General features: G+C 46.7%; 1 protein-coding gene across 4 annotated transcripts in view; it reads right to left on the bottom strand.

Moving 5' to 3' along the window:
• The window catches only part of ECPAS (Ecm29 proteasome adaptor and scaffold), a 338,465-nt gene that overhangs the window by 143,739 nt on the left and 177,023 nt on the right, over positions 1 to 17,703 (bottom strand). For all 4 annotated transcript variants that reach the window (XM_029614666.1, XM_029614656.1, XM_029614672.1 and 1 more), the window contains exon 22: positions 8,962 to 9,134. In XM_029614666.1, coding sequence (XP_029470526.1) covers positions 8,962 to 9,134 — 173 coding nt within the window. The remainder of the gene's footprint in view (positions 1 to 8,961; positions 9,135 to 17,703) is intronic.

Genomic DNA, 17,703 nt, shown 5'->3' with positions numbered 1-17,703 from the left:
CTTCATTGCCCCATCTTCCTTGCCGCTCAGAGGCTTGGATATTGTTTCTAATATAAAGAGCCATTCCTCCCCCTTTCCTATCCTCTCTGTCCTTCCTTAACAAGTTATAGCCCAGTATTGCTGTATCCCAATCATGAGATTCCGTGAACAACGTCTCCATGACAGCAACAATGTCCAAGTCCGCCTCTACCATTAGGGCTTGCATATCTGGGATTTTATTGCCCAAACTACGAGCATTTGTACACATAGCTTTCCAGCTTTCCTCGTTCAGGTTACTGCTGTTCCTGGACTCCTTTTGTGACTTTACTTGAGTTTTGTTATCCACAAAGATTAGTGCCTTTGAGGACAGATTCATCCAGCACAATGAGCTTTTTCCTTTGGTTACTGATCTGGAATTCCTGTATGATTTGGGTTTCTTCTTTCTTTTCAGATAATACTTCAATCTTTTTCTCAAGAACTTCTTCAGTATTCTCAAGAACTTCTTCAGTATTTAATACCCAGGAGGAGTATTTAATACTCCTCCTGGGTAAAATCCTTCCTCCAAAACCGTACCTACACAGTCCTCACCGACAACTTCACCTCCCCCCCTATTAATCTCAACTGTGGCGTCCCCCAAGGTTCCTCCCTCTCTTCCACCTTGTTTAACATCTACATGCTCCCCCTTACAAACCTCCTCTCCAACCTTGGGATTACACACTTCATCTACGCAGATGATGTGCAGATCCTCATTCCTTTTACTAATTCTGCTCTCACTGCTCTCCAAAAATGGAACACTATTCTCGCTTCCATAAACCAACTCCTCACTGACATGCACCTAGCCCTCAACCCGCACAAAACTGAACTACTCCTCATCTCCTCCAGACATGCCTCCACACCCTCCCCCTCCACCCTCCAACCCTCTAACTTTCTCTCTGATACAAGAAATCTAGGTGTCATACTTGACAACCAACTCACCTTCAAACCATTTATCAAATCCATCCTTAGCAGCTGCTACTTTAAATTACAAACCCTCAAAAAACTCAAACCCCTCCTCTACTTCTCGGACTTCCGTACAGTACTCCAATCTATAATCTTCTCAAAAATTGATTACTGTAACGCACTCCTACTGGGACTCCCTGCTACCTACATCAAACCTCCACAAGACCCACCCGCTCCTCCCTCCGTGGAACCCTTATCCCTCCCTCCACAAAATCCTCCAGACTCATCTCCACCACGAACAGGGCCCTCTCCCTCGCAGGCCCTTCCCTCTGGAATTCCATGCCTCTTGACCTACGCATTGAAACCTCCACACCCACCTTCAAAAAGAAACTCAAAACCTGGCTCTTCCTCCAAGCTTACCCCCAATCGTCTTCTTTACCTACTAACACCTTAACCCTACCACCTTCCCGTACTAACACCCCCTCCACTGGACCTACTCCCACACCCTCTAAGGACTTACAAACCCCACACCTAACCTCTAGCACATAATATGACACATAGCTCTAACGTTCCCATCTTCTCACCTCAATTTCTTATTTACTACATGCTTATACAGTTTTGTATATAACCTATGTATATGTCAATAATATAACCTATGTCAATTTGCCAATGTATATAGATGTCAATAATATAACCTATGTATATGTCAATAATCTCTCGACCCCTGTACATATTACTCCTCTTGTACCTGTACATATTACTCCTTTTGTACCTGTTTTCACCCACCCACCCTCCCCCCCGCCCCCTCCCCTGTCTCGACCACCCCTACCCCTCTTTCCTCAAGTTTGCTAGTTTTTGCTCTGTTTTCTGAGCTATGTTAAACACTGTTCCTTGTAAAGGCTTTGCCTATATATCCATTGTTGTAAGTTATCTGTAAACCGGCACGATGTGCAAACGGTTGCCGGTATATAAAATTAAATAAATAAATAAATAATACAGAGAAGGCTTTTTGTACTTGTTGCACTTGATACAGTGTGTCTGCATCAGAGGTTCAGTTCTACCAGAGCCCTCTGTAATCTTGTTTATTGAGTTCCTTAATGCCCTGTGTGAATGGGGGGGTAGACTTGTGGGTTGCACAGCTGTCAAGAACGGGTGCCTGTGGGTCACATGTCTTATCCTGCCTGAGCCCACTGTAAATCTCTTTATCCTTGACTTTTGGTTTTTCTGTGGTAATGGGGAATTAATTCCTGAATATTGTAAAGAGGATGAGCCTTTCTTCAATGAAGCTAATTGAGCTTTAACTTCAGCCAGCTCCTTTTTCAAGAAGAGTTCTGAACAAATGGGGCAAGTCCTCAGTTTCCAGATGATTTCCCTCAGAATAAAGGCTCCACAATAGTTACATTGGATAGTCCTCATTTGGTAATTTGATGGTTAACACCTAAGGAAATACCAATTTACTAATTTATCTTGTTGCCAATTATGAATTTAGGCAGACTATATCAGACAAACAACCCAGGGGTGGGTGGGAGTCAAACAGTTAACCCTTGGTCACAGATGTGCTCAGGACTCTGTATCTGCAATTGAGTTTAATAAGATCCTCCCCCTGATTGGTTTACTAAGTTTAACCAAGTTAAACCTTTACTTAGCTAGACACAAGAATCTTTAGTGCTCCCTGGCTCCACACTGTGCACTGTCCACAATGGATCTCCTGCTTCTCAAAGTTTACCTTCCCCAAGCTCTGAGACAGTCACACCCAATCCAGGTAGAATAGGACACTTCTAGAAGTTTGTCCTTTTTTGTAAATTTGTTTACTCAGCTCTTTATGCCCCAATATTAATATTTAAACAGAGATTATTAGTTCTAGCTAACTCCAAATAAGAGATAGATTTTATCAGATTAAAAGCTGGAGTGGTTTTGTTTTGTTTTTTTAAATCTTAAATCTATAGCAGACCTTTCTCAAGACCTTGCCTACCAGGGGCCAAGGAGGGAATGCATAGAGCAGAATATCGTGGGGGCCACGGAAGGCCAAGGGCATCTACTCCTTCCGCTCAGTGCTCTCTTCTATGACTGAAGAAACGCGGCACCTTGGCATTCCCCCGAGTCGCCATTAATCCAAACAGGGAAACCCCCACCTATGAGTTATCAACTTGAATGCCTCGGACAGCTCCCACTCTCCCGGATCCAATCTCTGATGGCTCAGAAAATCCGCCTGAACGTTGTCTACCCCGGCAATGTGAGAAGCCGCTATCCTGAGCGGATGTATCTCTGTCCAGGCCATGAGCTCATCCGCCTCCATAGCCACGGGATGGCTCTTTGGTCCTCCTTGCTGGTTGATGTATGCCACCGTCGTTGCATTGTCAGAGAGCAATCTCACCGACAATGAACTAGAGGCAGGAACTTCTGCAAGACCAACCGTACCACCCTTGTTTCTAGACTATTGATGGACCATTGGTTTCCTGCTGCGTCCATTGGCCTTGCGCCACCTGAGACTGGCAATCTGCCCCCCAACCGGAAAGACTGGTGTCTGTCGTCACAATGATCCACTGAAGGACTTCCAGATACACCCCCCCGAGACAAGTGTTCGGGGCTCAACAATCAAGCTAGACTGGACCTGGCCGGTTCCTGGAGCAGTAAGGGAACTTGAAAATCCTCCGATTTGGGATTCCAACGTGAGAGCAAAGCTCTCTGCAATGGCCTCATATGAGCGAAGGCCCACGGGACCAACTCCAGAGTAGACGCCATAGAACCAAGCACCTGCAAGTAGTCCCATGCCTTGGGAACTGGTAGGGACAATAGACGCCGAACTTGAGACATGAGCTTGTCTATTTGTTCCTGCATAAGGAAGACTTTCCCGATCTGAGTATCGAACCTCGCCCCCAAAAAATCCAGTACTTGGGCAGAGGACAACTGGCTCTTGGCCGAATTAATGATCCACCCCAGAGAGTGAAGAGTCTAACCACCTTGGTGTTAGGAATCTGGGTTCCAGGCTCCTGAAAGAGGAGGAATTAGCAATCTCTAATGAATCTGCTCCTGTGGAAGGAGGAGTTAGCAATCTGTTATGATCTACTCTTCAAGATGGGAGGAGTTAGCAATCTGATATGCTCAGTTCCTGTAGAGGGAGTAGATAATCTGTTAGGATTTAGACTGTGGAGTTAGCAATCTGTTATGAATCTGTTGCTGAAGATTCCTGATGGGGAAGGAGTAGCAATCTGTGCTTGGAGAGGGCACTCAGTTGTAGAGGAATGTAGATAGGTGGATCCTTGGGCTGATGGCAGATTACTGTGCCCCCAGGAGGATATCTTGATAGGGACCACCGGCTAGGCTTGGGTATGGAGACAGACACAGATAGTTCTTTTATTAGACAGGTTAGCAGAACCACCAAAGGTGGCAGTAGTGAGCTGATATGCCCGGCAGGGCTGAAGTCCCTCAGGAACTGGAACAGCGATCCCAGGGTTGCTGAGCTGTAGAGAAACTATAGATCGTGAGTAGACAGGGTATGCTGTGTTCATAGCCAGAACTAGATGACAAAACTCACATAAGTTCTTAAGGAACTCAGTAGCTGGAAAGGGTTAGGCCCTCAAGGAGCGAGTACCCGGTTCCAGGGAAAGATCTGAGAGAGCGATGGTAACTCACAAATGTCTGTATCTGCGATAGCTTCCCAGCAGTAGAGAATTTTCAGAGTGTCCAGGAACATGGGCCCTCGAGGAGCAAGTACCGGTTCCTATCTGCAATCTGAAATAAAAAAAAGAGAGCGAGGCCCCCGAGGAGTAGGTATCCCCCTGGTAAGTCCGAGGAGGTAGAGTAGCGTAGAGAGACAAGTGAGTCCAAATCAATCCCCACTATCAATCCTTGCTTGAAGCAAAGAATTTCTCCTTGCTAACTCGATTCATTAGCGAATACTGAGACCTTTTATATTGGAAGCAGATGACGTCATCTCAGGAGGAGGACGCCCCCAAGGTTCGCGCCCTTGCTGGTACATCAATCGGATCACGCCCTACGTCATCAAACAACATAGCGGATCCGCAGCGTCGAGCCAATCCAGGGACGCCGGAGGGAGACGGCAAGAAGACGCCACGGCAGCTAACCATCCATCAGACCCGAAGGGAGTCACCACAGGAGGTAGAGAGGGCGGAGTGAGGGCATCTAGCAACCGCCACCTCACATAGTTCCTACAACTTTGCTCGAATGAGTCAATCGTCCAAGTAGGGATGGACTAGGATCCCCTCGCAGTGGAGAGCCGCCGCCACTACCACCATCACTTTGGTAAAGGTGCGGGGAGCGGTAGCCAGCCCGAAGGGAAGGGCCTGAAACTGGTAATGTTTGCCAAGGATCATGAACCGGAGATACCTCTTATGCAATGTGCAGGTACACTTGTTTGCCAAGGATCATGAACCGGAGATACCAAATTGCAATGTGCAGGTACACTTCCCTGATGGAGGCAATTATGGAACGTAGCGTCTCCATGTGAAAATGGGGCACTCAGAGCTCGGTTGACCTTCTTTAGATCCAAAATCGGACAGAAGGACCCCTGTTTCTTTGGAACCAGAAAATAAATCTATTATCTGCTGGTCCTTAGTTCGTCCAAAAGAACCAGAACCATTGCCTCTAGGTCTATCAACCAACAAAGCTTCAGAGACACTTGTCGCCTTTTCTCCAGGGACCCACAGGGAGAAACCAAAAAAAGATCGCACAAGGGGCGAGCAAAATCTAAGGCATATGATGTTGAGAACCCAGACGTGATTTTGACCCACTCCTCGTAAAACAGGGACAGCCATCCCCTGACGACCGGAACAGGGGAGTGGGCCGGCGCTATTTCATTGGGATGATTTGGCTCCTGCCACACCCGGGATACTGCCGTCTTGGGCAGGTCTATGGCCATGAAAGGAATGAGACCAAGGCTGAGATCTCCTGGACGTGTGCCTTTGGCCAAAAGAGCCGGTTTAGACTGGCAGAAATGGCACTGTCCTCTAAAATGCAAACGGGAAGGACCAAAACCCTTAGAGGCTTTTGGCCTATCCTCCCGCAAGGACTTAATGAGCTGCTCCAAATCATCCCCAAAAAGGAATTTCCCCCTAAATGGAAAAGCTCCCAGCTGTGATTTGGAGCAATCATCAGCCAACCAATTACAGAGCCACAAAAGCCTGTGGGCCGTCACCGCAGAAGCCATAGTGTGCAAAGACGTATTGAAGGAGATCGCACAAGGCATCCGCCCCATACGCCCCTGCTGCTTCCAAATGATCAGCCTGCTCCACTTCTTCAAGGGAAGGATCCCTGGCACTCAAGAGCTGCTGTACCCACTGGAGACTCGCTCACTGCATCAAACTATTGCAAAGAGCCGCTCTAAACCAAGAGCCAACACCTCGAAGATATGTTTGAGAAGAACCTCAAGCTTACGATCCTGTGGGTCCTTAAGGGTAGCCACCCCAACCACTGGAATAGTCTTACCTTTCGTGATTGCTGATACGGCCACATCAACTTTAGTAACCTTAAGGAGATAGAGAGAGTCTTCCGGCAGCAGGTACAATTTGTCTATAGCTTGGCCTACGTGAAGGCTAGCTTCCGGAGTATCCCACTCTCGAAACAGCAGCTGAAGCAACATAGGATGAAACAGAAAAGTCCTAGCCAGGGGGCAAAGACCAGACAGCACCGGATCCACCGTGCCCTGAGATCCTGAGGCACCTGTCTGACTGGTATGCCCAAATCCATGAGGACATGCGGAATCATTGGCTCCAATTCATCCTTGCGAAAGATCCTGAGGACCCCAGGACCGTCCCCCTTCCACCGGCGCCACACACTCTGAATCTTCATCCACATCCACCAGAACCGGATCCACTAGTGCAGCATTTCCTGGTCCTCAGAACCGGACCCTCCCCGGACCACCCGAATCCGGGAAGCCTCAGTAGGATCTGGCCTAGGAACCTTCGCGGGAGGAGAGGGTCCAGCCCCTCTCCTCCCGCGAAGGAGGCTGACCTGGAGTAGGCTCCATATCCCCCTTGGGCATAAGGCTAGCTAAATATGCCTTATGCATCAGCAAAAGAAAATCTGCAGAAAAGGGTGGCTGGCCCTTTAAATTCTCCTCCAAGAAAATTCCCAAAGGAGCAGGGGAGGTGGGAAAGGAGTCGCGGGGAGACCAGAGGCATTGATCATGTGGAAACAGCTGAGGAGGGAGATGAACTCCCTCTGCCGAGCTATCTGCATCGGCATCCGCAGCCCCTAAAATGGCTGCCATTCCCGCGTTCCGCGGGAACGGGGCAGGCCGAGCGCCACAAGGCAGCATCAGGTTGCCCGCACCATGGAATCGAGCTGCCTGCTTCCCCCCTCCGCCAGCCGCTGATACCGATGGGCCCTCGCCCCTAGGAAAACACCGGGTGCAGAGATTGTCACGGGAGAGCAGAGTCTCCGGCTCCCCACGTTGCGCTCTAGAGGAGGAAAAAACGCCCAAAATGAAGACCGGAGCCCGGGAGGTCAAAGGAGAGCAGCACTGCTTTTATCTTGGTTTGTTTATTTTTTTATTTTTTAAGAATCAAGCAACCAGGACCGCAGGTTCTGCCACCTTAATCTGCTGAAGACAGAGAAAAGGGGGCTGAAGGTGGCGCACCGTACTTACAAGGGGTGCCCTTCAAGTTTTTCTCTGTCTCCATCTGCTGGAAGGGAGGCATAACCCAGCAGTCTGGGCTGATCCGGGAATGTACAGGGAAATAATTTCTTCTGTCTGTGATGGAGGTCTGTATATTACACCAATATAAATAGATGCTCCATGCCTTCTTTCCAGATTAACCCACAGTGCCTCCCCTCCTTAATTTGTAAGCCCTGCAATTCCGATGCTTTAATATTATTTTACATATAGTTTCACTCTTCCATCCTGAATAGACTGTAGATTGAATTGCACATAGATGTGAATGAAATCTAATGGAGCTGTAGTTTCAGTAAAGACAAATTCCAAACAAGCTGGAAGCCCAAAGGAGCAGTCAGACACTGTGGGGCCAAAACAGAAAAATAAATTTTCAAAAGGTAGTATCACAGCAAGCTGTGCATGCACAAGACTGAAAGCTATGGCCCACTCAATTTATAAAGCATCCTGATGCCTCTACAAGAATTATATAAAATACCTGACCTCGATAAGTTTCCTCCGTATTTACTGGGTCATAGTGTGTTCCAAAGTACAGAGAATGTAACTAATGTAAAATCAAGCTGAGCTCTTTCTGATCTCAAAACCACTCACAACTACCTATCTGTATGCTCTTATCAGGGTTATGTAAAAATAAAGGCACTGAAGTCCTTTCAGTCTCCAGCTCTCAGAGAACTTGTATTTACAGCCTCTCAGTTTGCAGCTGCAGAACCTATAAGAAGCATTTTTCAGGGCTATTACGATACTTTCATATGGCAGAGTACAGAATTATCCTATAGGAAACAGATAGGATTACATTATTGATACACAGCGAAGGAGACCTCAAGCAGCAAAGGTGATAGACTTCGCTGTTACCATTCCACAAAATTAAATGGTAAAAGAGAGTCAAGCCAGAACTTTGCTCAGTTTTCTAATTTAAGCCTAAAAAATTTTTTTAACCATTCAGAATATGCAATGTTCAATACACTGAGTTGGACTGGTCACACACACGAACAGCAGCTACGGGCAGACCCCGCTTCTAAAAAGCTCAGATTATAAACTGCTGCGGACCATCCTTGGTGCCTTGTGGTTTTGTGATAGGAGACTGCGATTGTTCTGCGGCAATTCACAGAAGGCGCAGGGATTGCCGGCTCTGTAAATGGAGGCAAATTCTGTTTCTGTGCTCTTCTTTGGCTCAGCAATCAAGTTGGCAGCACTGTAACAGCACCACAGAGATACAGACTTCAGTTTTCTGCGATTAATTATTCTGAATGTAAGAAAGTGGTAAAGACAGAGGAAAATGGGAGCTGTGTTAATCTCTCATTGCAATGTAAAGGTAAAAGGCAGGAAGTGGAAACATTTATTTTTTTTAAACTAAACATGTGCAAAAGTTGACAGCTCTGAATATGAAACAGAAATGGATCACAGATACTTACTTTATTGGTCTCCTTGCCAGAGGGTATCCTGGCCAGTAAATGTTCCACAAGATGCAGCTTTGTAAATCCAGTACCGTCACTAGGGATTGGTAAAGGGCCGTTCCTGCCAATCTCACCAAGAGCAGTGCAAGCAGCTATTGCTAGGAGAGCTGAAGAGCCATCCAAAAAGGAGCCTAACATAGAAAAACAGCCCAATAAAAAACAGACCGCTCACATTCTTGGTCTTACAACTCACCTGAAACCTGGCAGTCATTTGCATTTACACATTACTACTTTAAGCTAACAGAACCTGTGAAATTCAACACACCATACCCCATTCTTAGATGAAATGAAGGAGTTTTCAGAGGCAGCCAAAGATTGTGAAAAACCATTCCAAGGTTGCTGTGTCTTGCCTCTCAATTTCTATTTTGAGACCTCTCTCTCTTTTCGGTCAGTGACACTTGTCTGCTTTCCCCTTTCTACCTAGTATAGCGTTTTTCAGCCTGGGTTCCGTGGAAAACCCAGGATTCTCTGAGCTTACCCACAGGGTTCTGCAACACTTCCGGCCTGACTCCTGTAACAGCTGCTCCCTTCTGGTACCGCACAGCACTCAGCGAGTTTAAGTTGCGTGGGATTCTCAGAACAGTGCAGAGATTCAGCCACATCACAGCGCAAGTCACTAAGAGTCAAGCTGTTTTGGGGGTGGAGTTGACAGTGAAAGAGGTGGAGGTAAATGAGAAACTGGGGAGTAGAGGCAGGCTCGTAAAAGCTGATTGGGAGGAGACGGGTGACGTCACGTACCTGAATGGCGGCTTGAGCCAGTTGCTCCAGAGTGCCTAACGCTATCATTGCAGAGAATCGAGCTCCATCCGTCCTTCCTTGCCTCTCAGTGAGCACATCGATACCTTAGAACGTCCCCGACATGACGACCAAACGTAAAGGGCCCGATTTGAGACAGTTTACATATGCGAAGGGGAAAGAAGAAGTGGGGCCTTCTGACGACCATGATCCACCGGCCGCACCCGTCGAGGAGATGGAGGAGGGCGCGAATTCCGAAGCGGAGCTGGGCCAAAAAGATAATACTATGCCCACTCGAGATGAATTTCGCCGATGGTTCCAAGATCTTCGCCAGGATATGAAGGCTAATAAAAGGGAGATGATGGCGCAAATGTCGGAACTACGGGAGGATATGGCGGCCATAGGTCGGCGGGTGGATGACTGCGATATACGTTTGGAGGGCCAAGAAATACGCCTGGATCAGTTACAGGAGGCGGAGGCCTCTCTGACTCAGAAATGTGATGAAGTTTCGGCGAAATTGGAAGATCTCGAGAATAGAAGCCGCAGATGTAATCTGCGGTTTCGAGGCATCCCAGAGACCGAGCTTTATGCTGATTGCACGGCGGTGGTGCGCTCCCTGTGTAAGTTTTTTCTTACACCCGAACCAGCTGGGGAACCATCGGCAGCAGAATCAGACATTGAGATTGAAAGAGCACATCGTACCCTGGGTCCTCGCGGTAACAATCAGCCGCGTGATATTATAGCCTGTTTTCTGCGATTTCCCATCAAGGAGAGGATCTTGGCAGCGGCCCGACGGCAGCAATCATGGCAGTGGGAGTCGAACCAGATTGCTGTGTTTGCCGATATTTCCTCTATCACCTTGAAAAAAAGGCAAGAGTACCAACCTGTTACTTCTGTGCTTCGGCGGGAGAAAATTCGCTATCGGTGGTTGTTTCCCGGGGGTATAGCGGTCACCATCCAAGGAGTTACCTCTAAGGCCCTCAGTGTCTCAGAGGCGGCAGCCATCTTGACGGCTGCAGGATTTCCAGTAACCAAGCATCTCAGCACCGCAGCCCCAGCGTACGAGGCCAGAAGTCAGAAGATGGCAGCGAGTGGAGCATGGAGGCCGACGGCTACGCCGGAACGTCAGCGGACAGTTGGCAGCACCGAAGGAGACCCGAGAAGGGACCTGATGTACTTTTCTATAATAGATTTGTTGAGTACTTCCCTCTGAGTTGCTTTTTGGGGGAGCGTGGATAGAGGAGCAGCGCTTGCTGAGCGCTGTCCGTTTGAATAGTCTGGGTTAAAGAGATGCGCGTTGCAATGGGGGACACAGTTGATTGTTCTCATTTGTGTATGTTTATAGCCAGCTCGGTTCAATCACAGTTTAAGGTGAATGGCACTGGAGCGGCGGAGGGCCGCCACAGGGACTTCCCTGGTCTCCTCTGCTTCGGCAGACGCGCCATGCGACTATGGCGCATATTTTCATGGGGGGATGGGGGGTGGGGAATACGGAACGATAGGATAACTATGTTGTACGGCAACTGCAGGTTTGATGCTGGAAATGGGGAGCTTATGCCTGTGCTAAGGTGGAGTGGATGGGTGGAATGGGACTTATTGGGATTTTGGCTCGGGGCACATGCTATTCTTGGGACTCTTGTAGCTAGTCATACCTCTTTATGATGGCGGTTCATATTTACTCTCTTAATGTCAAAGGGCTTCACACCCCAAGAAAACGGCATCTCCTTCGACAGGATATTAAAACCCAGGGTGCCCAGATAATATGTCTTCAAGAGACTCATTTAACTAAACGATATGAGCATTTCTTACACTGGCCAGAGTTCCCCCATAGGGTGTTCTCCGCGGCCAGGCCGAAGGCGAAATATACAGGAGTGTGTGTTCTTTTCTGTCGAGGGGAGGATTATGTTATACGCAAACAAATTAGTGATGAGAATGGGCGCTATGTGCTCGTAGTTTTTGATTATCAGGGAATCACTTATACACTATTGACTGTATACGCGCCTAATGATCATCAGAAGGATTTTTACTCTAAGCTTGATGAATTACTAGACAAAGAAGGGGAGGGATTACCAATAGTGGTGGGCGATTTTAATTTGACCCTTGATCCCCTCTTGGACACGTCTAAGGGGTGTCAAGCCGGTTCCCGCTCTCATAGAAAGCGGTTGAAGTCCCTTATACACACTTGGCAGCTGGTGGATCCCTGGAGACAGCAGAACCCTACGGGACGAGAATATACTTTTTTCTCTGCCTCTCACCAATCGTACTCCCGTATCGATTTTTTTTTGATTGATTCCCAATTGGTGGACAGTATTGGGGATGTCGATGTCCAGACCATTACATGGTCCGATCATGCCTCTATAACTTTAAAGTTAAGGGGTCGCTGTGCAACCTCCGGTAGTAAAACCTGGAAGTTTAATGACACCTTATTGCGGGATGATAAATTTCGTCAACAGCTAATTGCTGATATCCAGGAATATATGGAGAATAATAAAGGGACGCCTACCTTGATATGGGATTGCCTTAAAGCAGTCTTGAGAGGCAAATGTATATCCCAGGGTGCCTATGTGAAACGTTCTAAATTAGCACACCTCAAGTTGCTTCTTCAGAAGATTGAGGCTCTAGCAAAAGACCACAAAACTACGCTTTCGGGGACTACCTATTCTTCCTTACAGCAGGCCCGAATGGAATTGAACACGCTGGCCTCGGCTGAGCTGACAGACAAACTACGAATGTTGAATTTAGAAAGATATGCATGGGGAAATAGGTCTGGGAAGCTACTGGCCAGATATCTACGGTGTAGGCAGACCCAGAATCAGAATTTGGGTATTAAAGCGGTAGGGGGTGATTTGTTAACTTCTCCCCCGGATATTCGTCGCCGCTTCCAGGAATTCTATGGCGCCTTGTATTCAGCTGAAACACATATTACTGCTGATCAGATTCAGGGCTATCTGGATCAGGTCACTCTACCTAGTTTAACGACCGAGGAGCGGCACATGCTAGATCAGGAGATCTCCACCCTGGAAATACAGTGGGCCATTAAAGATCTCAAGGTCAATAAGGCTCCAGGCCTTGATGGCTATACACCCCATTTTTACAAAACCTTTGCCGACTCCTTAACCCCTTTGCTTGGGGAGTTGTTTAACTACTTGAGAGGGGGGGATCCCTTGCGGCCAGGCTCTAATGAAGCCGGAATCACCATCCTTGGGAAACCCGGGAGAGACCTTACTCAATGTGGCTCGTATCGGCCCATCTCCCTTCTCAATATTGACCTTAAACTTTTAGCTAAAATTATGGCAAACAGGATGAATAGAGTCATGGGGAAGTTAGTGCATTCAGATCAAGCAGGGTTCATACCTGGTAGAATGGCCGCGGACAATATTCATAAAATCGTAGATTTAATTGGGTGGGCCAGGCGAGAGGGGGTGCCACTGGTCTTGCTCTCTGTGGACGCAGAGAAGGCCTTCGACATGGTGCATTGGCCGTTCTTATTTCAGACTTTACGTGCCATGAACTTTGGGGATACATTTTTAACTTGGCTACGGTTATTATATACCAACCCCTCGGCTCGAGTAAAGGTTAACGGCACTTACTCTGATGCCTTTGCAATCCAGCGGGGTACTCGACAAGGCTGCCCCTTGTCACCTTTACTATTCGCCTTGTTTTTGGAACCATTGGCCACTATGGTGCGTATAGCCCCGGGGATAAGTGGGGTGGAGATAGGAGATAGGTCTTATAAAATGTCCTTGTTTGCGGACGACATTTTGTTTACTCTGACCAAGCCGGCCTCGTCGTTAAAAGGAGCTTTAGATGCATTACATACCTTCGGGGCGGTGTCTGGATTTAAGCTTAATGTAGACAAGTCCGAGATTCTTAATATTACTTTGCCCTCCTTGGAGCTGTCGGCTCTCAAACAGCAGTTTCAGTTCAGATGGGCATCTTCCAAAATCAAATATTTGGGTGTCTACATTAGTAAAGATCCAGGGGAGCTATTTCAGCTGAATTACCCGCCCCTCGTCCGTAAAATCTTTGATGATCTGGATCGATGGTCCGAACTCTATCTCTCCTGGACGGGGAGAATAGCGTCGGTAAAAATGAATGTGCTTCCCCGGCTTGGCTATTTATTTCAGGCGCTTCCGATTCCTATCCCTGATGCGATAATTAACAGTTGGCAGAAGCGTATCTTTTCATATATCTGGAAACGTCGCCCTCCCCGGGTTTCCAGAACGGTTATGTACCGACCTCGCCTGAGGGGGGGGTTGGGAGTCCCAAATTTGAGGTGGTACCTGGTGGCATCCCAATTAAGAGCTTTGTTTGATTGGCATAGGCTAAAAGAGCAGAAGCAATGGGCAGTAATTGCTCAAGAGCGGGCGGGTGGGACTTCTCTTCGTTCCCTATTATGGCAGCCTAAAAATACGCGTCTCCCCTTGGAGCAGGCTTCAGCTTCCACTACACATGTAATCTTGCTTTGGGATAAGTGGAAGGTATCGTTGACTGGGACCAGACGTTATTATTACAATACCAGCTTTCAAACGAACTCTAAGTTTCCAGCAGGTCAGATCTCCAGCACTTTTGGTAACTGGAATGCGAAGGGGATTAAAAGCTTGGGCCAATTATGGGGTTTGGAGGGCCTTCTTCCATTTACAACCTTACAGGAGAGGTATGGATTACCCGCGGGTGATGTATTCCTCTATCTTCAAATTCGACATTTCCTTCAAGCGGAGAGGGTGGGGAGTGACCTAGCCCTGGGGAAAACCCAGTTTGAGTCCTGGTGTGACCAAGCAGATACCTTGAGGAAAGCAATCTCGCAGGTCTATAATTATCTCAATAAGGATCCTAAAGTTAAACCTCCATACATGCAGGCCTGGGAGAGAGATTTGGCACGATCCATGTCAGATGAGACATGGGATCAGATTTTTGCTTGCACAAAAAAAGGTCTCCCCTACTCGCAGTTGATGGAGAACAGGTACAAGATACTACTCCGTTGGTATTATACACCTGCTAAGATACACAAGTTTAAATCTAACTATGATATTCGTTGTTGGAAGGGGTGTGGGAACGACGGCACTTTCTATCATATGTGGTGGACCTGCCCCTATGTAACACAATTTTGGACTGCTTTGACCTCCTTCCTTCGAGAGATGCTGGGGAGTGAGTTAGTGCTTACCCCTGAACAGGTGTTACTGAATATGCCGTGGGACTTGCCAGTACTACAGGGAAAGCTGGTTACTTATATTGTCTCAGCTGCTAAATGCCAGATCGCCTTAGAATGGAAATTACCTGGCCCTATTGCTTTTGAGAAAATTCATGGTCGCTTGCAGATTCTTAGTACGCTGCATGATAGTGTGGGATCCTTCCAGGTCAGTGAGATGGCCTCGTCCCGGAGGGTATGGCAGCCGTATAGGGATTGGCAAATGCGCAAGGGCCTATGACCTTCTTGCTCTCCTATCACTCAGCATACCTGCTAGATATGCCAGTGCCCCTTTACACATGGTTTCCTCATGGGTCCTCAATAGATGGTAGGGTGGGAGGGGGGGTGGGTGGGAGGGGATATTGCAGATAAGAGAGTTGTTGCACATTGCTCTGTTATTGGAACGCTGTATATTGTTCGGATACTTTGACTTTATTGTTCATGGCTGTTTTCGTTCATGCTATATATGTGTATATTTTGCACGCTTTCAATAAAAAACCTTAATTACAAAAAAAAAAAAAAAGCTGATTGGGAGGGGGAGGAACAGCTTCCTCTCCACTCAGATTCCTTAACTCCCCCCCCCCACCCCAGCAAAAAAGGGTTGAAAATCATTGACCTAACGGAATAAGCAGCTTCTATAGGACCCACCCTCCATTACTCAACTAACGTATACTCTCATGAAAGAGTATGGCTATAAGCCAAGGAGTGCCTCAATAGTCTGTTTAAGGCGGAATCTTCCAGGATTGCCTTATAGAAGCATTTTTCTATTTCTGGAAATGGTAGGGTCTAAAGCTGTCAGCCAAACAATGGGATCATGCTCATTAACTTTACTAAAGCTCAACCATCTTCAAAATGTTTAAAACCATGCCGGCACAGCACGATCTATCATCATTCCCGCAACACAACAGAACCAGTGTGTGCCAGTGCTCCCATTACCACAGCGGTAACATCCGTGCTTTTCAATGCACCAAACATATGGTTAGAGGAATGTCAATTAGAGAGGAGGTGGGGAAGGAAGAGGGATACTCCAAAGGGCTTGACAACTCCTGTTCAGGCTCCAAGGTAATTCCATTTGAAACTATTTAAGTGTTGAGGACAAAATATTGTGCCAGAAGAAATGCCACATTTCTACAGTGAAGCCAGTCCTCCCAAGATAAGAGGAATAGCAGCTTTACTAGAGGTAGGCAAGCTGTTCCACTCAACCTTCAAAACATACTCATGGCAAGGAAACAGCATAAGTACTGGCAAGTCAGATGCAAAGCATTGATAAGGAAGGGAAAGAGAAAATTTGAAAAGAAGCTTGCCATGGAAGCAAAAAACTCATAATAAAAACGTTTTCAGGTATATTTGAGGTAAAAAGCCTGCAAGGGAGTCAGTTGGGCCATTAGAAAATAAAGGGGTAAAAAGAGCATTTAGGAATGACAAAAGCCATAGCAGAGAGACTAAATTAATTCTTTGCTTCAGTATTCACTGAGGAAGATGTAAGAGATACCCAGGCCAGAAATGATATTCAAAGGCAATGATTTCAGATCTGAAAAAATCTCAGTGAACCTGGAAGATGTACTAGGGCAAACTGACAAACTAAAAAGTAGCAAATTACCTGGACCAGATGGCATACATCCCAGAGTACTGAAAGAACTGAGGAATGAAATTGCAGACCTGCTACTGGAAATTTGTAAACCATCAACATCATCTATGGTGAAGACTGGAAGGTTGCCAATGCAACACCAATTTTTAAAAAGGGATCAAAGAGCAATCCAGTAAATCAAAGACCAATGAGTGACATCTGTGCCAGGCAAACTAGAAGAAACTATCATAAAGAACAAAACTGCTGAACATAAAGATAAGCACAGTTTAATTAGACAAAGCCAACATGGATTCGGCCAAGGGGAGTCTTGCCTCAAACTTGCTACATTTTTTGAAGTTATAAACAAACATTTATTTATTTATTTGGCATTTTTATATACCGATATTCTTGTAACAAGTTACAAATCACCTCGGTTAATGGATATGGATAAAGGTGAGTCTGTTGATATAGTGTATCTGGATTTTCAGAAAGCATTTGACAAAATCCCTCATGAGAGACTTCTTAGGAAATTAGAAAGTCATGGGATAGGTGGCAGTGTCCTATTGTGGATTGCCAACTGGTTAAAAGATAGAAAACAGAGAGTAGGGCTAAACGGTAAATTTTCCCAAAGGAAAAAGGTGAATAGTGGTGTGCCCCAGGGATCTGTTCTGGGACTGATGCTTTTAATAAATTTATAAATGACCTGGAAATGGGAACAAGTGAAGTGATCAAATTTGCTGATGACACAAAATTATTCAAAGTTGTCAAATCACAAGAGGATTGTGAGAAATTGCAAGAAGACACTGCAAAACTGGGAGATTGCACTTGTCCACATTAAATTCGTTTGCGAGAGGGTGGGACCTAGAGAGTCCCGCTCCAAAGACACTTTCATCAAAACACCGGGAACTCGAATCTCCCAAATCCAATTGGTAATGCCTCGCAAAAGCATGCAGTGACTTCCAAGTCGCCACCCTACAAATCTCCTGCGTAGACACCAACTGAGCCTCCGCCCATGAAGCCGCATGAGCCTGCAAACCCTCAGAAACCTGACGGCCCTTGATAATATATGCTGACCCTATAGCCTCCTTAAGCCACCTCGCAATGGTTACCCTTGGAGGTATGGGCACCTTTCTTTGATCCACTCCATAAAACAAAAAGATGATCCGACCTCCTGAAACCATTAGTAACCTTGAGATATCGAAGCAAGGCC

Source organism: Rhinatrema bivittatum, chromosome 1 (genome assembly GCF_901001135.1).
Source record: "Rhinatrema bivittatum chromosome 1, aRhiBiv1.1, whole genome shotgun sequence".
NCBI classification, from domain to species: domain Eukaryota; kingdom Metazoa; phylum Chordata; class Amphibia; order Gymnophiona; family Rhinatrematidae; genus Rhinatrema; species Rhinatrema bivittatum.
The sequence above is the reverse complement of the archived record's forward strand: the minus strand, read 5'-3'. Positions and strand labels throughout refer to the sequence as shown.